General features: G+C 37.2%; 2 protein-coding genes across 3 annotated transcripts in view; one reads left to right on the forward strand and one right to left on the reverse strand.

Moving 5' to 3' along the window:
* The window catches only part of FASTKD1 (FAST kinase domains 1), a 34,720-nt gene extending 25,505 nt beyond the window's left edge, over nt 1-9,215 (forward strand). For both annotated transcript variants that reach the window (XM_060152694.1, XM_060152695.1), the window contains 6 exons: nt 1,715-1,843; nt 3,287-3,418; nt 3,784-3,897; nt 6,749-6,887; nt 7,536-7,650; nt 8,204-9,215. In XM_060152694.1, coding sequence (XP_060008677.1) covers nt 1,715-1,843; nt 3,287-3,418; nt 3,784-3,897; nt 6,749-6,887; nt 7,536-7,650; nt 8,204-8,305 — 731 coding nt within the window. In that variant the 3' untranslated portion in view covers nt 8,306-9,215. The remainder of the gene's footprint in view (nt 1-1,714; nt 1,844-3,286; nt 3,419-3,783; nt 3,898-6,748; nt 6,888-7,535; nt 7,651-8,203) is intronic.
* Nucleotides 8,896-24,872, reverse strand: KLHL41 (kelch like family member 41). Its single transcript, XM_060152696.1, has 6 exons — nt 23,687-24,872; nt 19,701-19,858; nt 19,473-19,580; nt 16,565-16,750; nt 13,999-14,145; nt 8,896-9,232 (listed from the first exon to the last, which is right to left on the reverse strand). The coding sequence occupies exons 1-6, from the start codon at nt 24,794-24,796 to the stop codon at nt 9,121-9,123; spliced, it is 1,821 nt and encodes a 606-aa protein (XP_060008679.1). The 5' UTR covers nt 24,797-24,872; the 3' UTR covers nt 8,896-9,120.
* Nucleotides 24,873-25,114: the final 242 nt, after the last annotated feature.

Genomic DNA, 25,114 nt, shown 5'->3' on the forward strand with positions numbered 1-25,114 from the left:
TATACATGTGTGGCATTCATATATACCCCCTTTTAGTGATACAACTATATATAGAAAGATGAGACTTGAAACTGAAAGATGAGACTTTGAATGTGCTCTCCTGGTTGTTCAGTTGTGTGTCAACAATCAGAAGGAAATGAAAATACATTCTTTTTTTTTTTCTTCAAATAAAGGATATAAGAGATGAGAGTTTGAGAAGTACAGCTTTGATTTTTTTTTAAGACTTACTGGGAAAATGTTTGGAAAATTCTTGGAGACCTGTATAAGCAAAATTCTAATGGAATAATACTTTATTTTGAATAAACATTAGTTTTGACATCAATTTTGCTGGTGGAGATTATCGCTATTAACCTTGTTTGTGACTTGATCCTGCTTTATTAAATAAACTCAGCAAAACATTGAAAAGATTTAACATCCTTTTTTGTCCTTTGTAAGAACATTGCTGCTAATAGCACATTTTAGAGGACCCCTTCCCTCTCATCAGAAATGTCTCTTGGGAGAGAAAGACAAATATCATATGATAGATATCACTTATATGTGGAATCTAAAATATGATACAAACTAACTTATTGACTAAATGGAAACAGACTCATGACATAGAAGACAAACTTATGGTTACCAAAGGGGAAGGGGGGTGGGGGAGGGATAAATTAGGAGTTTAGGATTAGCAGATACAAACAATTGATACTATATGTAAAGTAGATAAACAAGTTCCTACTGTATACCACAGGGAACTATAGTCAATGTCCTGTAATAAACCATAATGGAAAGGAGTATGAAAAAGAGAATATATATATGTATATGTATAACTGAATCACTTTGCTGTATACCAGAAACTAACACAACATTGTAAATCAACTATACTTCAATAAAAATTAAAAAAAGAAAAAAAAAGAAAATATCTCTTGGATGAAGCAAATCCGGTAAATAACCTCAAGCCTTATCTCTGAGTCACTTACCGTGTTGCTGGCTGACAGGTAAGGGAGGAGGTACTGAGTGAGACCTGAGCTTCATATACGTCTGTACCCAGCCTGGGGGTCTGAGAGCCCTAGAGAGTAGCACAAGACCCTGGTGCAGACTCCAGAGCTGGACTCTCCAAGTTAAATCTCACCCTCCACTTGCTAACCATGTGACTTGGGGCAAGTCATTAAACTTCTCTGTGCTTCAGTACACTCAGTTTATAAAATGGAGATAATAATCATTCCTACTTTACACTGAAGTGAGGTTTAAATGAGTTAATATTTGTAAAGTGCTTAGAAAGATTCTGCACACATTCTGAGCGATATTATCAGTATATAGAGACTGGGATCACTTATTTTTACATACTCCACTGACCCTTTGTTTTCAGTCTTTCTCTTTTCAAGGCAGTTTTAAAGACTTTTAATGGAAGTATAATAATAACACAGAAATGTGTACATATCCTTAGTATATATATAGTATGTGAATTTATACAAATTGAATCAGCCAAGGAATCAGTACCCAGATCAAGAAATAGAATATTAGCATAGTACCCTTCTCCCCGGCCCTCATTCCCATTCTTCACCCACCCAGAGGTAACCACTTTACCACTATCTGGACTTGTGACAGTATAGATTAATTTTGTCAAGGTTGTGTTTGTATTATTTTTTTAAAACCTGGTTTTACCTGAATAAAGTATATATTACGTATATGTGAAGCAGCTGTACATTTTAATTTTTTTTAAATCTTGTTCTAGGTATATTGGATCCTCTCAAGTTAGTGTTTCTTGGTTACTCTTTGGCCACATGTGAATATTTTTCAGAAGATCTACTGAAGGCAATTTTTAACATTAGATTCTTAGCCAAATTAGATTCTCAACTTGAACGTATGTATATATGTGTGTGTATATATATATATATATTTTTATTGTTTAGGAGTATTTTATTCACGTGGGTGATAAATGTATGATTTTTCTTTATAATTATGTGTTAAACTATACATATAGATTTTATGCATTTTTCCTGTATGTAAATTTCATAAGCGAAAAAAGTTAAAAATAATGTGATAAGATACATAAAAACACTTTCAAAGAAAAACTGCTATATACTTGTTAAACATTATTATTAAAAAACAATAAACTTTTTGCTTTACAACAAGCAAGCATAATATATTTTTTACTTTAATAAATTATCACTTGTATTTTATATCCAAGTTTCAGCTCTACCTACATACTAAAGCACTTAAATGTTAATACTGGGTTATTTTTCTGTTTATAAAAGTATTTCCTGATTATTGTAGAAAATTTAGATTATAGAACAGTATAAAATAGAAAATAAAAGATTATTCATAATCTTACCACCAAGTGAAACTACCGCTTTTAATGTTTTGGAGTATTTCTTTTCTGTCTCCTGCCCTTATATGTATGTTTATATACCTATATATATTTTAAAACAAAATTTGAATTATACATATGTTCACTTTTGTCTGTTGCTTTTGTCTTTGAACTATATTTTGAACAATTTTCCATGACATTAAATATTTTTTGATGTCATGATTTTTTAGTCTATAGAATCTGCCATTATAAGGAAGTAATAAAATTTGTTAGCATGTAGGTTGTTTCCAATTCTTCATTACTATAAATAATGATTATTATACGTGAGTCATTGCCCTCATCTTTGTTTCCTTAGGATAGACTGCTAAATGTGGAATATTAGGTCAATGAATATTTTTTAGTAGTATTTTTTAAAATGTAGTTTTTTTGTTTTTATTTATTTATTTTTGGCTGCTTTGGTTCTTCGTTGTTGTGCACGGCTTTCTCTAGTTGCGATGAGCAGGGCTACTGTTCGTTGCGGTGCGCGGGCTTCTCATTGCAGTGGCTTCTCTTGTTGCGGAGCACGGGCTCTAGGCGCGCGGGCTTCAGTAGTTGTGGCACTGGCTTCAGTAGTTGTGGTTTGTGGGCTCTAGAGCACAGGCTTATTTGTTGTGGTGCATGGACTTAGTTGCTCCGTGGCATGTGGGATCTTCCCGGACCAGGGCTCGAACCCATGTCCCCTTCATTGGCAGGCGGATTCTTAACCACTGTGCCACCAGAGGAGCCCCTAAAATGTAGTTTTAATATTCATAATTAGTGAAAAACATAGGTGTTTGTCCTAATCATCCCACTGAATGTAATAATTTAAAAATATAAAGCATGTGTATGCAAATGAAATGATTTTGTAATATGAGAATAAAAGTTACAACCATTATGGGGATAAATGAATGTGAAAAATGAATCGTCTTTGCTAAGTTCAAGCTATCAAAGTCTATTAATGTATTTTTTTAATTTCAGTTTTATGTTCATCTCTAAATATGAAGGTCCAATTTCGTCTTATGGAATTAAATAGAGCAGTCTGCTTGGAATGTCCTGAATATCAGATTCCATGGTTTCATGACCGCTTCTGTCAACAGCAGTATAAAAAAGGTTTGAATTTTGTTTGGGTCAGAAAGTAAAGCTTAATTCTAAAGTACATTATTAGGTAGTACACTGTTTTTATTGTTAAAACTAACCATGACACCAGAGTTGCCAAGAGTGCCATAACTTGTTTAATGGAACCATTTTGTAGAGAAATTTGTGTTGTAAGTATTTCTTAATATTTAGGACACTAAACCTCTTTTGGTAGAGAGCCAAAGAACTTGTGCTGAATTTAGTGTTATTGCAGGTGGTATTACAATACATGGAAACTCTTGTTGGAAATATTAATCTATTTTTCAGTTTGTAGATACGGGATGATTTTCATTCAAAAGCTGATTATTTTAAGTGAACTAATTATTTTTATTTTCCTGAAGATTTTGGCCGTATGAATGGAGCACAACAGCAGATTTATAAAATGTTAGCAGAGGTACTAGGAGGAATCAATTTTGTAAAAGCCTCTGTTCTTACACCTTATTACTACACAATAGGTAAGTGTTTAATGATGCTCATGGGCTTTGCTACATTTTTGTGGGGTCTATATGCTAGATAGTGTCTAACCATGTCTAGTTTTGTGTGTCTCTAATAGACAAAATGGGACTTATATGTATGTGTTTATTCATGTATGGGTGTATACATGTGTGGCATTCATATATACCCCCTTTTAGTGATACAACTATATATAGAAAGATGAGACTTGAAACTGAAAGATGAGACTTTGAATGTGCTCTCCTGGTTGTTCAGTTGTGTGTCAACAATCAGAAGGAAATGAAAATACATTCTTTTTTTTTTTCTTCAAATAAAGGATATAAGAGATGAGAGGTAGGTTATTAGCTACTTAGCTAACCTATGGTAGCTAAGCTAACCTATGGTAGGTTATTAGCTACTTTCAGAAAGCCAAACTAAACAGAATCATCTCATCAATTGGAATTTTAAAACTTTAAAAAAATTTTTTTCGTTATCTTGGAAATTTTCAGGAAATTCCCTGGTGATCCAGTGGTTAGGACTCTGCACTTCCACTGAAGGGGGTATGGCTTCAATCCCTGGTTGGGGAACTAGGATTATTATATCCCAAGCCCATTGTTTTGCCAACTCATATTTGTACCTCATGTTGTCAAGAGGCTTATTTTTATGTGAAAATATATATAGATCATTAAAAATAAGATTTAATTGGTAATATTTGTATATAAGGATGTGGTATAATTAAGACAATACAGTAGTATGATTAAGAACTAACGATTGGAAGAAAACACTCATTTATAGGATACGTAATACGTGCTTATAGAAAAACCAGAAAGGACAGATAACAAAAAGGAAAATCACCCATGATACAAACACTCTTTACTTTTGGTGTCTATGTTTCTCCTTCTGACTTTTTTTTCATTTTTAATGACATTTGTTGTTTTCTTTCTAATTTTACAAGCAATACATGTTCATGTGTGCAAGCAATATGTACTTTAAAAAGTTCTGACTTTTTAAAAACCAAAATGGCTTATTTTATAGTGTTTGTAGCTTTGTTTATATGTTGTGAATATTTTTCTATGCCAACAAATATAATTATACATTATTTTTAGTGACTGCATAATATTTCATTGAATGACTATGCTGTGATTTATTAAGGTTTTTTGCTGGTATGTGCATCTTTCAAACAATGCTGTAATTTCATATGACAACAACAGTAATTGATACACTTACATATTATTATGTTACATATTAATTATGTGTTAGATATTATGATGTGTTTTATATATATAAACTTATATCCCTATAAGTTTTGCAAATTATTCTATTTTATAGATAAGGAAACTGAGGCCCAGAGACATTGTTGTTTGCCCAAGGTTATGTAGCTGGCAGATGGCAAAGCCAGGATGACCTAGGCATTCTAGCTCCAGAATTCATTTTCTTTATGAGAAAAGTATATTTCATGTTTGATAATTAACTTGAAGATGCTTCAGTGCCCCAGTTTCCCTTATATATAAAGAATAGGTAATTAAACCTACTCTTTCTTCCTTTTCATTCATTGTTTCTTTTTTCATTTTTCTTGGTTTAAATACATTTTTATGATTGTTTTTATTATGTAAAAATTTCATACATATTCAAGAATAGAATAGTATAATGAACCCTCATCCAGCATTAAAAATTATTAATACTCACTAATCAGAGTCCCACCTGATCTTTTTCAAGCAAATCACAGATAATATATCATTTTAGAATGTATATCTAAAAGGATATATAACCACAGTACCATCATTTTCACCTCTACAACTATTCATAATAATTTCTTAATATTATATAGCTTGTCAACGTTCAGGTGTCTCAATTATCTTTTATATGTTTTATTTTACTGTTTGTTGGACTTTTCCAGTTGAAACCCTGTGGTGTCATTCAACATGCTCCTGCATCCCCTATTTTTTCTGTAAACCAGTAGTTAGATATAGAGGCTTGATTAAATTCAGGTTAGCTTAGGAGTGGCAGTGGTCATTTTTTTGGCCAGCTTTTTCATAGGTCGTATGTGCTTCTTACTGCATCTTATCAGAAGACATACAGTTCTGGTTGTCCCCTTTTTATTATATTAAGATTCATCAGTGTGTTTATATGTTGTCAGCTTATCCGTTAGGAAGCTTTCCCATCAGCTTTTCACCTACTGATTTTAGCAGCTATTAAAATTATTGTCTAAATGCATTATTCATCAGGGGTGGAAAAGTAGTGATATTCTACATCTGTCATTCTGCATTTATTAGTTGGAATTTGTCTAAAAAGAACTTTCCTATGTCAACTGTTTAGTTACCCTATGTACAGTTCATACAGGAAAGACAGGATACATGCTTCAATCTTTGTCTTTACTAATTTTCAGATGAGTTGGTTTAGCTTCCTCCAGTTGTGACCAAGAGATTTAAGGGGATTAAAATAAAACTGTAATGTGATTTGGCTTAGTGCAGTGCTAAATATAGCCCCCATGCTAAATAATAGTTTAGTAAGACTTGCTGGTTGATTTTTATTCATTGATTTTCAAAGAGAGGTGATCTTGGACTAGATCATATATATAAAATAAGCTGGATAGGGACTTCCCTGGCGGTCCATTGGTTAAGACTCCAAGCTTCCACTGCAGGGGGCACGGGTTCAATCCCTGGTCGGGGAACTAAGATCCTGCATGCTGCGTGGTGTGGCCAAAATAAATAAATAAATAAATGAAATAAGTTGGATAATTAGGGAGGTACCTCATTCTTCATGTTTGTGTGTGTGTGTCTTTATATACATGTATAAATATTTAAAATATATCTTAAAATTTTACCTATAAGAATTTACCTAATTCATATTGTTGGTTCCTGTACTTTCTTATAGATTTTGAGTGTATCTTAGATAAAAGGAAAAAACCTATTCCGTATGGAAGCCATAATACAACTTCGGGAAAACTACCAAAAATACACTCGGAATTAAATACTCAAATAGCTGGATCAAGACTGCCACCAGGAGCTGAAAAGTACCTTTCTTAGTTTCAGATTTTGTTATCTAAATGTTAAATTTGGCATGATTTAATGAACGCAGCTATCAAGGATTATTTATAGTAGAATCTGCTCCTCATGTATCTCATGCATGCTACCCACATACCTTTGCTTTTCTTGTGCTTTCTGCTTTAATCTCCATCCTTCATTGTCCAAAGCCTAGCAATATCTAAAGCACTAACCTTCAAGTTGTCCTCAGTGGAAATAAATAGTGTCTTCTTCTTTGGACCTCCCATGCCTCTCTACTTTTCGGATAGCACATAGCTGCTTCCTATACTGCATTACAGTTACATACTATGTATCATATGTTCTTTGTTAGACTATAAAGTGTGTCCTTTTATTTTTGTATCCCTCACAGTGCCTTACATATGGTAGGTGCATAATAAATATGTATTGGACAAAGAAACAAATAGATGAAAGCATGCAGATACTTACTATAATTTGGTTTAATTCTAATGAATCGGATTACTTGTCATTAATTACTAATTTAAGTAGAAAAATAACAGTATACTCATTTATTCGTTTGGCGGTTTTTAGATTATAAAGATGCACCCTTGTTCCTGAAAGGCTTATAATTTTTCAGTTTCTCAATTTCAGAAGTAAATATTTATTTTCATCTTATGTAGGATTGCTTTGGAATTTTTGGATTCGAGAGCATTTTGTAGAAACATCCCTCATTTAAAAGGAAAATCTGCTATGAAAAAACGACACTTGGAAATTTTGGGGTATCATGTAATTCAGGTATGAAATACTTATGTAATTCAGCCTTTAAAAAACCCAGAGACACTGGCTTTACATGTGTCCCCTTTTAAGGTGAAAGTTGTAGAATTACCTTTTTTTTTTTAATATTAAAAAAAAGCTATATTAAAATCTCTCTGAAATAGAACACCCTCTGTTTTTTTTTAAGAATAGTAAATAAAAATAATTTTTAAAATTGTCTCTAGAAAATCTCTTGATTTTTATATTCATCTTACAATAAAGAGAGGCACTATGGAGATGGATGGAGTTATAAGAGAAAAAGGCTAGTGTATAAATATAAGAAAGGCACATGGGAAAAAATGTCCATTGTTGGTATTGTAGGAACAGGAGGATGAAAGGAGCTGCGAAGCAGAAAAGGGTCTTCCAGGTGTTGTCAAGAAGAAGGCAACCTTCCAAATAGGGTTCAAAGGCTATGCTTATGTAAACTAATGTCTTAGGGTTCCTATAGCTCTTCTCAGTATTCTTAGAGGTCTTCCCTGATGTTTTTTGTTGCTGCTTTTGAGCTTTCATTCAGCCTACATTACTTATTTTACAGATCCCTCATTTTGAATGGAACTCTATGGCACTGTCAACAAAGAATGCTCGAATGGACTACCTGAGAGAACGGATATTTGGAGAAGGCAAATCATCATCATAGTTTTTACTGAAAATTAGTTATCATGGTGCGTCATATTTGGACTTATTTTAATTAAGTGGCTTGATTCAATTAAAAAATAATGTAGAATTGATTTCTAGGTCAATTAATACCTATTAAAATAAACAGACATTTTACAATGGACTACTTTCTCTACTATCTAGTTGGGAAACTGTTTAAAATTCTTAATATAAAAGACATGTAGCTTTTAAGAAACTTAAGTAGTTTACAGTTCATTCTTTGAGTGCATACTATGTGGCAGGAACTATATTTTATTATTTTTAAATTTTTAAAAATTTAAATGAGACCCATTTATTATACTCCTTAAATAGCATTTCCAAACTTTTCTTACAGCATATAATCTTTTATATAATGCATAGGATTCTTGTTATATCTTGAAGCATGAGGAAAGGTTTTTGCTATTTTAAACATTTTTAGAAAATGCAGATGTACATATTTCATTCTCCAATTTCATTTGTAATAGAAAACAAGTGTAAAGTTACCTCAACAATGCAAATGAAAGGATTAGTAAACTCAGATTTAGGAAGCTTCTTTACAGTTGATTGAGACAGATTAACAAAAGGAATAATCTGTTCAATTTAAGATTTAATTTCTTAGACAATGGTTTTAAGCTCTGATCATTACATTGAAGATTCAATAACTTTGAGGTTTTGATTCCCATTGCTAATCTCTTGGACAATAACATAGTGAATAATTTCTACATGAATCTCTGTATAGCCTTTTTAAAAACAATAAATTAAAGCCCTATTATCCAAACAGACCACCTCCCTATCTATTATGGTTTTTCACCTTCTTGTTTATAGCTTAGACAGTTTGAAGAGATTTAACCGTGTTGCTAGACAACTAGCTCCTGAAGCATAACGTATTTCTTTCAACATTCCAGCCCATTCTTTTTTATCATCTTCATACCTGATGGAGAAAAAGAAAGCAATCAGTAAGTTGTTTTTAAGTAGATAGTTCTATAGATTTCCCTGTGTTGAATATACAAATGTTGTTCTCCGAGAAAACCCTACTGGCTCTTACCCAGAGGAGGATGCACCTGACTTGTAGACTAACAAACACTTAAATTCCTCCAAAAGTATGCATTCTCTGAGCATATGCCCATATTACTGGCATGGTATTTAATCTGGATGCTTAGGCAGTTAAGCCTTCTGCGGGAATCAGAGACCGTCCAGAGATGACGGGTAACAGACAGGCAATTAATCTTTCGCCTTTGGACTGCTAAAGATGGCTGGTCCCCATGAGTCAAGGTCACCAAAGAGTAAGAACTGGGAAGAGCAGGGACTGTTAGTCACTTTGATTATGATTTCAGCTGTTCCCATACACTAGTGCTCAGCATGGTACATGACACTAGTGGTCACTCTGCAAGAAGCCATTCTCTTTCCCCTTTATTGTCCTGTGTGAGTACTACTCTTGCAGTTGACATTAGGTAAGAACTGGTTGTCCCCTCTGAATATTCAGGGTTATAAAGATACAGACAACTTGGGTTCCTTTGAGACCTGTGTGCTTTTCCTCTGCCTGATGCCTGGAATGCCATCTCTGCATCAGAAACTCCTAAACACTGCTTTCTTTCTGAAGCCTTTCTCACCTTCCTCAAGGAGTTTGTTGTTTTCTCTTCATTTCTCACAGTGTCCTTTGTATGGTATCCATTATAACAATTATTCTTCTATTTTAATTTTTTCCCCTTATATTTATGTCCTCAACAAGCTCAAAAGTACATATATCTTATTCACATTGCTATCTTTCCTCCTCCAGAAGCTATCAATACTTGGCACATAGGAAATACTCCCAAATCATTCTACAAGGAGTGAGTGAGATTTAAAATAATTTTAAAATTAGTTGATGCCTATCTGACTTACATCAATGGTCCAAATTTAACAGCTGTACAGCTGTACTGTGCACTGAGTGATTTTTATGTAGGGAAAAATAGACAAAAAATATTTTACCACTAATCAGGAAAAGAACCTTGATTATCTATATAAAATTTGGAGCAACAAATTAAAAGATAAAGAACAGTTTTAAATGATCTAATGAAAAAGTGACCACATTTAAGCAATAGGAGGTTGAGGTTAAATGAGGCCTAAAAGCATTTGCTTCCTGGCAGTTATATTTTTTACTTTCAGCTTGGTCAGTCCTACATAATGGAATGATTTCAAGAAAAAATATGAGAAATGGAAATTATTTTTTACATCACAGTAAGAGGGTCTATAGATTTAGAATGTAGTACACTGTTATTTTCATCTCTGCATGTGTGAATTCACTAGGAAGTTGAGGGCAGGTGGGTAGCTACTTCTCTGTAGGTCAGTGGCTTTCAACTTATCGCATATCAAAGTCACCTGGAGGGCTTGTTAGACCACAGTTTGCTGGCCGCTACCCCCAGAGGTTCAGTATTTCTGCAGGGTGAGGACTAAAGATTTGCACATCTACCAAGTACTCAGGTGGTGCTGATGCTGCCTTGGGAACCACTGCAGATCATTCGTTCTCAAACTTGACTCGCAAATTGGAACTACCTGGAGACGTTTAAAATGTTGATGCCTGGATCCCACCCCTAGAGATTGACTTTTTTAAAGTTCCCAAAGTGATTCTAATATGCAGCAAGGTTTGAGAATTATTGCCCCAGATTTTATTACCTAAATGGAAAATACCAGTACCTAAATTTAAAATTTTACAGCCAAGCAGATAATGATGAATGCCCCCTCCTCTTGCCTTTCCCAAATCCAGTGGTTCCGAAGTTTGTCTGCACATTAGAATCATCTGGGGATCTTTTGGAAGTTCCAAAGCCCAAACTAAATCCCAGGTCAATTAAGTCACAATCTATAGAGGGGAACAGAGGCAGCGTCAGTGCTTTTTGAAGTTCCCGAGGTGATTCCAATGAGCGAGCAGTTTTGAGAAGCACTGCCTTAATCACAAAAATAAACCATAATCAGAATCCCTCTTGCTAAAATTACCAGGAGATGCTGTACTTTCCTTTTCTGTCTGCAGTATTCTGTTGAAGCAACTTGGCTTTTTTTTTTTTTTTTTTTGCGGTACGCGGGCCTCTCACTGTTGTGGCCTCTCCCATTGCGGCGGAGCACAGGCTCCGGACGCGCAGGCTCAGGGGCCATGGCTCACGGGCCCAGCCGCTCCGCGGCATGTGAGATGCCCCCGGACCGGGGCACAAACCTGTGTCCCCTGCATTGGCAGGCGGACTCTCAACCACTGCACTATCAGGGAAGCCCGCAACTTGGCTTTTGATCACCATTAGGATCCAGAGTGGCTCATGTGGTGTTCAGCTGATAGCACCATTCCTTAACATCAGTGTTTCTCAAGGCTTGCTGCATATTAGAATCACCTGGAAGGTTTTAAGAACTAGTGATGCCCAGGCCCTGCCTGCAGAAACTGATTTAATTGGTCTGCAAGAAGGCCCAGGCACTGGTATATTTTAAAAGCAGCAGGGGACTTCCCTGGTGGTCCAGTGGTTAAGACACCACGCTCCCAATGCAGGGGGCGTGGATTCAATCCCTGGTCAGGGAAGTAAGATTCCACGTGCCGTGCAGTGCGGCCAAAAAATAAATAAATAAAAGCAGCCAGGGTTAAGAATCACTGCCTATTCACTCTTGGTACCTATCCCCATTTTCCAAAAACCCTAACCTTCCCAGCCCTCCATTATTTCATATTTTTTTCCGCTGCTTTCCAGTCTTTTCCCATCTCATCCTCTTGCTAGGTCTAACCTCTTTCCCTGGAAATTTCCAGTTTCTTTATCTTCTTCCCTCTTTTTTGGAGGAAGAAAGGTAATAGTTAACTTCCTTTATTTTTTAAATAAATTTATTTATTTATTTATTTATTTTTGGCTGCATCAGGTCTTTGTTGCTGTGCGCAGGCTTTCTCTAGTTTTGGCGAGCAGGGGCTACTCTTCGCTGCGGTGCATGGGCTTCTCATTGCGGTGGTTTCTCTTGTTGCGGAGCACAGGCTGTAGGTGCATGGGCTTCAGTAGTTGTGGCTCGCGGGCTCTAGAGCACAGGCTCAGTAGTTGTGGCGCACGGGCTTTGTTGCCCCATGGCATGTGGGATCTTTCCGGACCAGGGATCGAACCCGTGTCCCCTGCACTGGCAGGCGGATTCTTATCCACTGCGCCACTAGGCAAGTCCCAGTTAACTGCCTTTTATAGCCACTTTTCCTTGCCCCCTACACAGTTAGTTACTGTTACAACATAAGGAAATGATGTCTGATGCACAAAATAATTGTTTGGTTAAGCTGCCAGCCTTTCAGCCTTCCAGTTTACCAGCTGGGAATAAGGCATGTACTGGTTCAGGTATAGAACAAATGTTACCTACTTTTCACTCTCAGGCTCAGTGTTATGCCTTCACTGATCACTCTTCCAAAGCTGTACTTATAAACTTAAATGTGTAAGCAAATCACCCACTAATCTTGTTAAAATTAAGATTCGGATTGAGTAGATCTGGGTTGGGGCATGGGATTCCGCATTTCTAAGAAGCTCGCAGGAGATGCCAACACAGCTGGTCCACAGACCATACTTCGAGTACCAAGGTTCTGGACAATCTGGTGACAGGCCAGGTAAGGGCATCCAGACTTGGGAGTGGGGCTGGCCTTTAAACTGACAGGTAAAGCGTAAGTCTGGCAGTTTCTGGATGAGTATACAGCATGAACTCATGCTCACCTCAGGCAACTGAGATCTACCTCCTGTAAACTTAGATCAGCAAGCATGGTGCCTGGGCTGAAGACAGCACATGTGGTGACCTGATAGTGACCAGACGTCTGCACACTGTATGCCCTGCCCCAGCTATGTTACTATGTGACTTTCTTCCATGACACAAGTTACACTTCTGCTCCCAAGACTTCTGGATACACTGGTCCTCTACGTGACATTCATTGCATTAGAAACTATGGTAAACTACACACACACACACACACACACACACACACACGCACACACACACACACCTTTTTAAATACATTCATTTTAAGCTTAACTGTCAAATAGTTCAATTGAGTAACAACTGCAAGTGTTATACTTGGGAGACCTACCCAGCACCTATCTTGGAAAAGTAGCAATCAAGTGGATTGCTACTTTTCACTTTTCTAAAAAGCTTTTATAACTGAATCCTCAGAAAATTGGGAAAATATTTAAATTAGATTCAAAATAGAGTTAATGAATCATGGAAAACTCAAGAGTTTAAGTGTTTATTCCAGACTCTGTCTTCTTAGGAAATAAAGTACTCTCTGGGAGAAAGGTAAGTGGTTTGGAAGCCTTTGCTCTACTGGATGCCTAGAGCGTTCATTACACAAAGGATCAGTTGTCCAACTCTCAATTTCTGATTAAGAAATAGGCCCCGATAAGTTCTTTCCCAAGCTCACAGCTAACTAGAAGCAGTACTTGATTAAGTAAGTGGCAATGTGTAGAAGTTCAGCAGGTTCAAAGAATGTTTAGTTTACTCTCAAGAAGTAGGATACAGGGCTTCCCTGGTGGCGCAGTGGTTGAGAGTCCGCCTGCCGATGCAGGGGACATGGGTTCGTGCCCCGGTTCGGGAAGATCCCACATGCCACGGAGCGGCTGGGCCTGTGAGCCATGGCCGCTGAGCCTGCGCATTTTGGGAAAGTCTGGCTTCCTATTCAAAATTGTTTTATCTTATTTGATTTAATATTTGGTTCAGAAAATTGGAGTGAAGAAAACTTACTTCCATATGTCATTGACTTCAGTGGGTGCAAATTCTTTAGACTCCAGCTGAATCATGGCAAAACCACCAATGGCATACAGGGATCCAGCCAGGCTGACCAAACCGATGGAACTTCTTTCTTGGGGAAATTCAGTCATTACTTCCCACCTAGGAATTATTGAAGATACAGTTAATGTAAAACTTTAAAAAATGCCAAATGTATTTACTGAACAATTATAGGAAATTATAATTAAAAACTTCAAGTAGCATAAACATCCAAAATTAGAAGATTAAATTTGCTACTGGAAAATATCTAAATATTCCTTTATTTGAAAGATGTAACCAGATTAGATTTTAAAGCCCTCAATATGTCAATCCAAGAATACTTCACCTTCATTAGTTAGCACCTTCAGCAGTGGTTATCAAACTGTATGCCATAAATAGTGGAGCTTTGAGGGACTTCCCTGGTGGTCCAGTGGTTAAGACTCTGTGCTCCCCCTGCAGGGGGCACGGGTTCAATCCCTGGTTGGAAAACTAAGATCCCACATGCTGTGCAGCGTGGCCAAAAAAAAAAAAAAAATAGTGAAATTTTGGGGGGAAGTTCTAGGGCTCGTAGGCCCTACTGTGTTGGATTTCATTTGAATGCTAATACAAATTTTTAAAAACTCTGATCTCCATAGTGTCTCAAGAAATCTCCAAACCCTTTTTTTTTTTTTCCCGGTACGCGGTCCTCTCACTGTTGTGGCCTCTCCCGTTGCGGAGCACAGGCTCTGGACGCGCAGGCTCAGCGGCCATGGCTCACGGGCCCAGCCGCTCCGCGGCATGTGGGATCTTCCCAGACCGGGGCACGAACCCGTGTCCCCTGCATCGGCAGGCGGACTCTCAACCACTGTGCCACCAGGGAAGCCCTCCAAACCCTTTTTAAATAAAGCATGTGATAAGAATAGTTTACAAACCAGGGTTGGAAATTTTCTTTTTAATAGTTTATACTTCATCCTTTTAAGTAAAGGATTTAAGGAAACTTTTAATGTTAATAGCTATATGAAATAGCATCACTAAAGATAAAATCAAATTAATTGGAAGTATCAAAAGTCTAGAATGAGTTAGTCATATTGGTAGCTCTCTTCCATTACTCTGGCATAAAGGTGGACCTCAGGGCTTCCCTGGTGGCGCAGTGGTTGAGAGTCCACCTGCCGATGCAGGGGACACGGGTTCATGCCCCGGTCCGGGAGGATCCCACATGCCGCGGAGCGGCTGGGCCCGTGAGCCATGGCTGCTGAGCCTGTGTGTCTGGAGCCTGTGCTCCGCAACGGGAGAGGCCACGGCAGTGAGAGGCCCGCGTACCACAAAAAAAAAAAAGAAGGTGGACCTCATAGTTTTTCTCTAAACATATCTGTTTCTCTAATTATAAAAATATATGTACATTATACAAAATCTGGAGAAACAGAAAGGTACAGAAGAAAACAAATATCACCCATGATCATGTCCTTCAGACATAATCATAAGCAATATTTTGCTATAATTTTGTCATTTTAAAAAATGCATATAAATTTAAACATCCATCTATGCATATGAACAAAACTAAGAACATAGAGTATTTGCAGTTTTGCGCGCTGCTTCTTTAACTTCTTATAACTTGAGTTTTTACCCATATTATATAGTCTTCAAAAAAACATGATTTTTAACGATCATAAAAATCTAATTCCATAAAACTTCCTTGTAATTTTCAGATTAACTAAAGTCTGTTTTGTAATCAGGCGTACATGGTTCCTTAAAAAAGTAATAATAATGCTGTAATTTTTTCCTCATTGCTAAATGAGGAGCATAAAAACTATATACTCGGGCTTCCCTGGTGGCGCAGTGGTTGAGAGTCCGCCTGCCAATGCAGGGGACACGGGTTCGTGCCCCGGCCGGGGAAGATCCCACATGCCACGGAGCGGCTGGTCCTGTGAGCCATGGCCGCTGAGCCTGCGCGTCTGGGAAAAAACAAAAAACAAAAAACAAAACAAAACAAAAACTATATACTTATCTAGATGTGTGAGCTCAAAAACTTGAAAAGGACTAATTCTATGTAAAGAATATCTGTCAAATATCTTTTACATTAACTTTAAGCCAATACAAGCTTAAAAGTGAAAAGAAAATTATAAAGAACACAAAAGAATCAAACATCTGAAGCATTACAAATATCACAAACTAAGTGGAGGTCTTTTTGTCCTTAAACTACATATTTCAAATCGAATAACCTTACAGAGAGATATATATCCATTTATGTGTATATAATTATTCAGAAGTATTACCTTTGCATGACTAAATTCACAAAGTTAATAACAAGTAAGGATAGATTGATCACTCCAACATTTACTTGAGGGTCATGTATTCCAAATTACAAACACACATAATGCATCAAAATGTTAGGCATTTCACACCCATAACACCAAAAGAAACACAGATGAAGACACTTCCTCTTCAATCCTTGCCTCCTTTGCCTCTTCTCCCCATGTCCTAATTGGAAAGCTTAATTTTTATCCAAAGTTAGAAATTAAAACATATAGTGATTCATATTCTGTAGTAAGAGATGGCAGCTTACTTATTGGTGGTGAGGTCAAAAGCTTCAACTGAAGCTGAAAGACCATCTTCAGTGACGCCTCCAGCAATCACAATTTTGCCTTTATGGACTGCCACTCCAAACATGGAACGAGGGGTTTTCATTGGAGCCAGATCTTTCCAGTCTCCTCTTTTGGGGTTGTAGGTAAACATCCTGTTTGTACACTTTCTGCATAAAATAAAACAAAATGGTCCTTTTAGAAGCTTTCTTTTTTGAAAGAAGCAACTTCACTAATCACCTTTGCTTCTCGTTTGAAATATGTAGTATAGTGAGGATCAGGAAAATTCTTAATCTGAACATATATCACCAAGCAAAGGACAATTCCAAATATGAGGACTAAAGCTATTTTAAATCTTAATTATACTACTGGAAGGTAGGGTCCTTTACTTTTGGCAATTGCCTAGAGACCCAGGCAGAGTAATTTTAATCCTATCTGCTACTAAATTCAATACACAATAGAGTTAACAAAAATTCATAAACCCTTTATTGTGCCTCAGTAACAAAAACGTTTATTCATTTCATTATCTGAATATCCTGAGAATGAATCAGTTAACTTAAGAAATAACTAGGTGTGAATGTACCTATTTTAAATGTAACTGCAATATGATGGCTCATTTTATTTTAGTCTACCACTAATATACCAATGCATTTTAAGCAATCTGGGAGTAAAGATTAGACAACTAGTCATCTGAGCTGATGAGTAATGAAAACAATTTTATATGCTAAATGGTACCAGAAAAACCTGGACTTACCTGAATTATCCTTCTTAGTATGTTGTTATGATTCCATAATTTACTGATGGGAGTTCGAATTCCAAATAAGAATTGATTAACTGGATATATTTGGTAAAGCCAAAAAGCAACCAAACAAAATCTCAACTTTTTGTGAGGACAATTTTTTTTAGTTTTATAAAAGACCAGATATCTGGAGTAGAAGCATTTCCTCTAATATATGACTATGAGTATTATCTTAAAACTCCTCCATAAGAACACGATCCAAAATCATGTTCTTCAAATGCAGTGGCGATAACTAGTATAATTCAGTGCTTATTTTAGGTAATGACTCTTTTCAAAGTTCTTGACTTTGGCATTTGTCAAGCAATGTTCTGGGGTTTTGTTTTGTTTTGTTTTTTTTTAAAGGGAACTTTATTTATTTATGGCTGCGTTGGGTTTTCGTTGCTGCGCGGGCTTTCTTTAGTTGCAGCGAGCAGGAGTTACTCTTCGTTGCTGTACACGGGCTTCTCACGTGGTGGCTTCTCTTGTTTCGGAGCACGGGCTCCAGGCACGTGGGCTTCAGTAGCTGTGGCACGTGGGCCCAGTAGTTGTGGCGCACGGGCCTAGTTGCTCTGCAGCATGTGGGATCTTCCCGGACCAGGGCTCGAACCCGTGTCCCCCGCATTGGCAGGTGGACTCTTAACCACTGCGCCACCAGGGAAGCCCGCAATGTTGTTTTGGTTAATCATATTTTCAAGATTAATGTATTCTTACTGACAAGACCTGCATGCTTCTTACTGACACATCAATTTCCTAGTTACTAATACTACTTGAAGGAAACAATTTAAATCATTTGGCGGAGTCACTATGTTTCCAGTCATAACACTGCTTAATACAGATTTTCCATTCTATTACTCAGGAAAAATGTTCCAAACAAGATTTTGCTCTGAGTGTGTTTATAATATGGCCTTCCTTTAAATGTTTATTTGATGGGAATATCTTGCATCAAGGAGGACATCAAAATTTCAGAATATATTATCTTTGAATATGGACAGACTGTATAAAAACCCTTTGCTTTTAAAAATCATATTTTCTGTAATATATGTCATTTTAATTGAGTAATAGTCATTAACTATTAACTGCACAACATACAGTTCTTTAATTCTAGCACATTTCCATATTCTACTCTCCTTTCCTGCTTTGCCCTTAAACTCTTAATTCTGACTCCCTTTCCAGGATTGGGCATCTCTTGAACAAACTGGGTAAATGATACAAGCCAAATTAGGCAGAGTTTTCAGGGGCAGGAAATTTGTTCTCACTATTGAAGCTAAAAATCTTCATTTTACCAGACAGGCTACTGGCTTAACTGACTGACTTCTGGAGCACTCTAAACTCACTTCTCCCTTGGGGGTATAAGATCTCTTCCCTAATTACCTATCCCTTGAGAAGTACCTAGAAAGCAAGTTATATGAAACTTCATCCTCTTTTTCTCATAAGAGACTGGGTGCTACTGGGTATATCAGGTATATCTATTCTGTTTGATCAGTGCCTGTTTGTGACCAGTTGTTAAATATTTTGAATATCACCTGTCCAGGAGTAAATAAGTGAAACATTGCTGAGGAAAGAACTGCCCCCTTTTCAGTCCCCAGTCACCAGTTTCAAACTCAACTATCTAAATTCTCTCTGATGAATGTAAAGTACAAATCCATGATTTTTAAGCACTATTGTTTTAATAGTTATATTTAAAATATTATATTAAAGAGATACACTTAATTTTTATCTACTTATGGCTAAATGAATAAAAAGCCCACTGGTTTTAATGTAGTAAAATATAATTATAAATTAGCCAAATAAAAGGCTTGATTATGTTCCTAAATGCTGCTTTTCCACTGTAAGAATGCTTATGATGGAGATATTATGTTTGTTCTTAGCAATATGCTGGGCATACAGAAATTGACTTTAGCAACTTTAAAACTGTATACAGTTTTCCTTCATCAATCATTTTAAATATCCTCCAATAACTTTTCAAAATTTTATTTTGAAATTTTACTTTCAAAATGTTATGGGTGAGAACCAAGTCCTATTTCAGCATGTAGATTCAAGTGAAAACAGGAAGGAACCCTTGTAATAAAAAAATCACTTGGATATAAACCATAAGGAGAAGTCAGGGTACTTACTTGTCATCGGTCTTTCCTCCGAGACAATATATCATCCCCTTATGTGAAATCACACTATGGCCATAGACTTTGATAGGAAGTTTTTTAACTTCATTCCATTTGGCCGCCCTAAAATCAGAAGATAGAATTTATATGCTTTTAGTGAACTTCAGGTTCTAAAATTATGACTTTGATATAGGCACTCATATACCTGAATGCTTAGGAAACGAGAATGTCATGCCAACTTACACAGGATCATAGCACAATACTGAATCCAGCGAAGCCTCTGTTTGAAGGTCTTTGCCTGCAACTACATAGATTTTGTCATCTACTTCTCCCAGACCGAAGAGACACCTGGCTGAAGGCAGAGGTGGAAGTCCAACCCACTCAGATGCTACATTATCAAGCTGAAAGAAACAATATATAAGGAATTGTGGAGCTTGTTACAGGTGTACCAAAAAATATGCTATACTTTGTTGTTTAGAATTCATTGAGATAGTCAAAGTTCTCAAAAGTAAAACTACAACCCCAAAAGGATCATATTTTACCTTTGAATTACCGAGAAAAATGAGAAAAGCTACTTGACCTACCAAAATAGCTAAAAGTACTCAAACCTGCAGAACTTGAAGAAAGAGAAAATAAAATAGTCACCAGAGATTAGTTAAGAACTGTGAGATTTCTTGTCAAATTTTCTTCCCATGTTGCCTTGTTCAGGTTTGAACAAGGACTCATAATACTTTTAGGACACTGGGGAAAAAGAGGGTCACAGTATGTGACTGAACCCCGCATGCTATATTTAACATGCTCCCAAGCTGGCGCCCGGGACAGCTGGACCTGTCGCTCACTTCACAGACAGCTGGGGCACTAGGCATTATCTTTTTTCTTTCCTTCAACATTTTTAGGTTCTCCATGCTTCACTTTATTACTTCGGATATAGGCAGGTGTTATAGCCTATAACTTCCTAGCCTTTTTCAGGGAGTCATTTAAAATACCCTTCTCTCTCTCTCTCTCTCTCGTTTATGTTAGGAAGTAACTTTGCTTGTTTTTGCTACTGCCGGTTCTACAAGCCTAAGACAGCGCTCCAAGAGCCCACGCTCTGGGATAGGTGATTCTGATATGGCTGGCATCAGCTTTAGCACTTACTATTGGTAATTTTAAGATTTTCCACTTCGCATTTTAGGACACCAAAGCACAAGAAAACTGCTTTCTGAGGGTGCGCATTCACAGGTTTGTTGTCCTCTCTAGTGCTACTTCTATGCAGTCGAAGAAAAAGGAATAAAACCCAGAATAATTGGATACCAAGGATAGATGCAGATATTAAAGTCTGTGGTATAGGGAGGGGTCCTTATGGAAGCCTATCTCTATCTGGTCTAGTAACCTTGGTTAAAGCAAAGTACTATTTAAAACTAGCAGAGATGACCGGTTTGATCCCCACACATACACTGTTAGTTTGCAGTCACAAATTTCAACATCCAGACTGTGATCACTAATGTTTTCTTTTTTTTTTTTCTTCTGCGGTACGCGGGCCTCTCACTGCTGCGGCCTCTCCCGTTGCGGAGCACAGGCTCCGGACGCGCAGGCTCAGCGGCCATGGCTCACGGGTCCAGCCACTCCGCGGCATGTGGGATCTTCCCGGACCGGGGCACGAACCCGTGTCCCCTGCATCGGCAGGCGGACTCTCAACCACTGCGCCACCAGGGAAGCCCTGTTTTCATTTCTTGAAAAAAATTATTTATCAAGAAAGTGGTATGTAGTATAGTACCAGTAATAATGAGCATTTATGGAGTTTTTACTCTGTGATAGGCTTCATACTAAATGCTTGACACAGGTAATCTCATCTAGTCCTCCAGGATAGGGACTTTTATTTTCTCCATTTTACATATGAGGAAACTGAGGTACAGAAAGTTTAAATAATTTGCACAAACTCACAGAGCTTTTAAGTGATACTTGATGCAAGCTATACGAATTCATAGTTTGTCTTTTTAAATGGGAACAGCAGCCATCCCAAACCAGAGGGTTTACAGCCCACACTACACAATACTGTCTACATTCTCATACTACCCCGATAGGGCACTTCCTACAGCAGATGAGACAGTAGACTGCCTGCCAGGCTTTTTTACAGATGAGCTGTCAAGCTATTTAACCTCTCTGGCTTCAGTTTTCTCACCCTTAAAATTAGAGTTTGGACCTAGATTACTTTAAGATGTGGTGTTCAAAGATTTGATGAAACTATTAAGTCTATGGAAAAGACCAGCTCTTACCTAGGGAAAAAAATTCTCATAATCTAATTCTAGTATACAATCAAAGGTCATATGAATCCTAACTTAATACATTTTAAACAGAGGTGACCAAGCAGAAAATACAAAGCCTGAGATTCTCATACATATATTTTCTTGTGAGCCATAACCCTCTTTTACAGTCAGGTGTTTTTATCCTGGCATCTTGTCCCACTATTTGTGCCTTTTAGAAGGAGCAAGGCATGGGAAATGACAGGGAGTCGACCCTTTCAACTTTGTATAACCTTTTGTAGCCAAAAGGAACAACATCAAGCAGGTTTCAGAAATGAGAGGCTGTGTCAATAAAAGCAAGGGCAGTAACAGGATGGAAGAGAATAAAGATAAGGCTATTAAGTATTCTTTGGGTCTATGATTTCCAGGTATCTGTCTGTCTGTCTGTATTTTGATGTCATTTTTACTTCCTAGATAAAATTATTGCCTTTTCAATTGAATTTACCCTTCCTGAAATTTATCTGAATTTAAAATTAGGGCTTAGGAAATTTTCTGGCCCACATTCAAATACTTATAAAAATAAAATAGAAGCTGTAATCATATTTCATAGTTAACATTCTTTAATGGAACTTGGAAAATTAAGAACCGTGATTAACATGTATTATTACATTTTTCAAGATTAGAAAAAGCTGGTTAAAGAGTGTGCTTTGGGGCTTCCCTGGTAGTGCAGTGGTTGAAAGTCCGCCTGCCGATTCAGGGGACACGGGTTCATGCCCCGGTCAGGCAAGATCCCACAAGCCGCGGAGCGGCTGGTCCCGTGAGCCGTGGTCGCTGAGCCTGCGCGTCCGGAGCCTGTGCTCCGCAACGGGAGAGGCCGCAACAGTGAGAGGCCCACGTACGGCAAAAAAAAAAAAAAAAAAAAAAAAAGAGTGTGCTTTATAAATGCACCGTATGTTACACACTTTGAAAGCATTCAGTGACTGTGGTATGACATTCTACACATGCTTATCTTTGGCCTTTCCAACTCAAGTGCCCATAAACCCCAGGCCATAAGTAGCCATGACCTAAACAAACTCTTTTGAACTATCTGTAAGCTACAAAGTACTGGTACTGACATTATTAAAGATGAAGGTTAAGCCACTGATTCCTTCATAAACTGGTAAATATAATGTGTTGATAATATGAAACGAACTCCTTTCAAACAAACTACAAAGAGTGTTAGTTTAGGAGGATGTGTTTTCTTGGAAACTTCTATGGTTTCATAATACAGATTAAGTTGCCAATATGTCTAAGTACAACTCTGATCCAAATAAATTTGATCATTTAGCATAAATATTTCTAAATACAATTAATCCAAAAGAGTGACACTTGTGTAGACAGTGTTTCCTAGAAGGTAATCCAAAGCATGTAAAATATGTATACAAGTTCTTTTCCTTTTCAACAAAAGTATATTTTAGGCAGTAACCATAAATAAGAGATGAAATGCTACCTCCAGGAACTTCAAATCAGTTCAAGGAAACTTGGAAGAAGGTAGAAAATCTGATCAATTATAACATTTTGTAATGTGTAAAGTACTTTGATTTTGGGAAATACAGTAACCTGTTTTTCAGAAAGAGGACACAAGATTAAATTTCGTTTTTACTAAAATACTGGACTTTAAAGGGTTACAGTCACAATCAACTATAAACATGACATTTTGGGTAAAATGCATAAAGAAAATCGTGAGCCATCACTTATACATTAATTAGAAACTCATTCTTTTCCAAAACGTTTATTAAATATTAATAGAACCTCATTCTTTACCAAAACGTTGATTAAATATTAACAAGCAGTTAACTGATTCAAATATTTGTCAGCCCTCCAAGTAATGAAAATTCAAGGGACTGGAATAGCACATCAAGTAGAATAAAATACAAGCAGCCTGAATAATTCACAAGTCAGCTAACTAGATGGTGACTAACAGCCTTTCCTTTATGTCTCTACATATATGAAAATATCCTTTCTTACCTGGAAGAAGTACGACTGTAGAGGTTGATCTTTATTTTCTTCATCCACATAGAGGCCTCCTACCACGTACACTTGATTTTGCTGGGTAACAATGCTGGAATGATTTCTGGGGATCTGCTCAGCCAGTGCAGTAAGGTAGCATTCATTTTCCGTGGGATCATAAGCTACTGCAGCTGTGTCATTAACCAAGAGGATGAGGTCTTTGACAAACATTCCATGCCTGGGAATATCATTCAGGTAACCAGGAAGTAAATCTTCATCACCAACGTCACCATTCACCTCACTAGCCCCAGTCTTCTCTGTGTTTTTGCTAGGTTCTGGGAGTTTGCCTGCAAAGGCATCTTTGAGAACTTTGATTTTTTTCTGGAGTTCTGGGTTGCTTTTAATTATATCATCTTTCTCAACGTGATCTTTAAAATATTTTTCTGTCATAAGGCGAAAACGGATACAATCAAACACTTCGCTAAGGTTTTTAACCCTGTTTTCTTTGTCTGTTCGCACCCATTTCATCACTGCCTCAAATACAGCTTCTTCCTTTTCTACATTTAGGCTGTCATTGGAAATGACTGAGATCAGCTCCTGTGGAGACAGTTGCATGAAGTCCTCTTCCTTACAAATCTGTAGAAAGCGATCAGACACAAATTCACGGGCAGAGATGGCGAGTCTCGGGCAGTCAAGAAGAAGTCCTAATCTTAGGATAGCTAGACAGTTACCAGGAGCAAGTCTTTTCTGAAGATAAGAAACGCAGACAGTGAACACGGACGGGATCTGAAAGCGGCTGGCCAATGCAAAAATATCTTGCACATTTCCGTCGTTGAGATCAATACTGGCAGAGTACAGGTACTTAATGATTAAATCCAGTACAGCGGGATCCACATTATCTAGTACTACCTCCTTTTTTTTTGCCTCATCAATTTCAGATAAAAAATACTCACGGAAGTAAGGACTACAAGCTGACAAAATCAATCTGTGGCAAGGAAGACTTTTGTCACCTGCTTTTAGTGTGCAATCGATGAATTTTTTCTCATCCAGGAGATCTTTTAGACCATCCTGAAGAAGGGTGGATTGGTAAAGCCGCAGTTCCTCTGCAAGTTCCCGCTGGGAATCCATTTTGTGAGTAACCTGGGTAAGGAAGGGGACACTAAGGCCTTAGCTCCTCACAGCACACAGGTCTAGCAGTAAAAAGGCAGATCAGTGTGCTTTGCCCAGCCTGAAGCCTTTGCAATTTAATCCCACCAGCTAAATATAGATACCAACTCTAACAAGGGAATTTAGGAGAGCTAGTTTGGAAAGAAGAGTTCTTGCAGCTGTTACAGATTGAAAGGAACAACTGGAACTTTTAATCACTAAGGAAACAGCTAAGAAACAAGAGATTTAAATGAAGTGGAAAGCTTTAAAATACATAAAGCATTACAAGATATGCTAATA

Source organism: Lagenorhynchus albirostris, chromosome 6, assembly GCF_949774975.1.
Source record: "Lagenorhynchus albirostris chromosome 6, mLagAlb1.1, whole genome shotgun sequence".
In the NCBI taxonomy this organism is placed as follows: domain Eukaryota; kingdom Metazoa; phylum Chordata; class Mammalia; order Artiodactyla; family Delphinidae; genus Lagenorhynchus; species Lagenorhynchus albirostris.

What these genes read in the sequence shown, in the direction of transcription:
- KLHL41 (XM_060152696.1), bottom strand. Translation starts at nt 24,796, where the DNA reads ATGGATTCCCAGCGGGAACTTGCAGAGGAACTGCGGCTTTACCAATCC. An exon ending in TACAGTCGTACTTCTTCCAG is followed by an intron (nt 19,859 to 23,686) that starts GTAAGAAAGGAT and finishes TGTTTCTTTCAG; the next exon opens with CTTGATAATGTAGCATCTGA. An exon ending in GGAGGAAAGACCGATGACAA is followed by an intron (nt 16,751 to 19,472) that starts GTAAGTACCCTG and finishes TATTTTATGCAG; the next exon opens with AAAGTGTACAAACAGGATGT.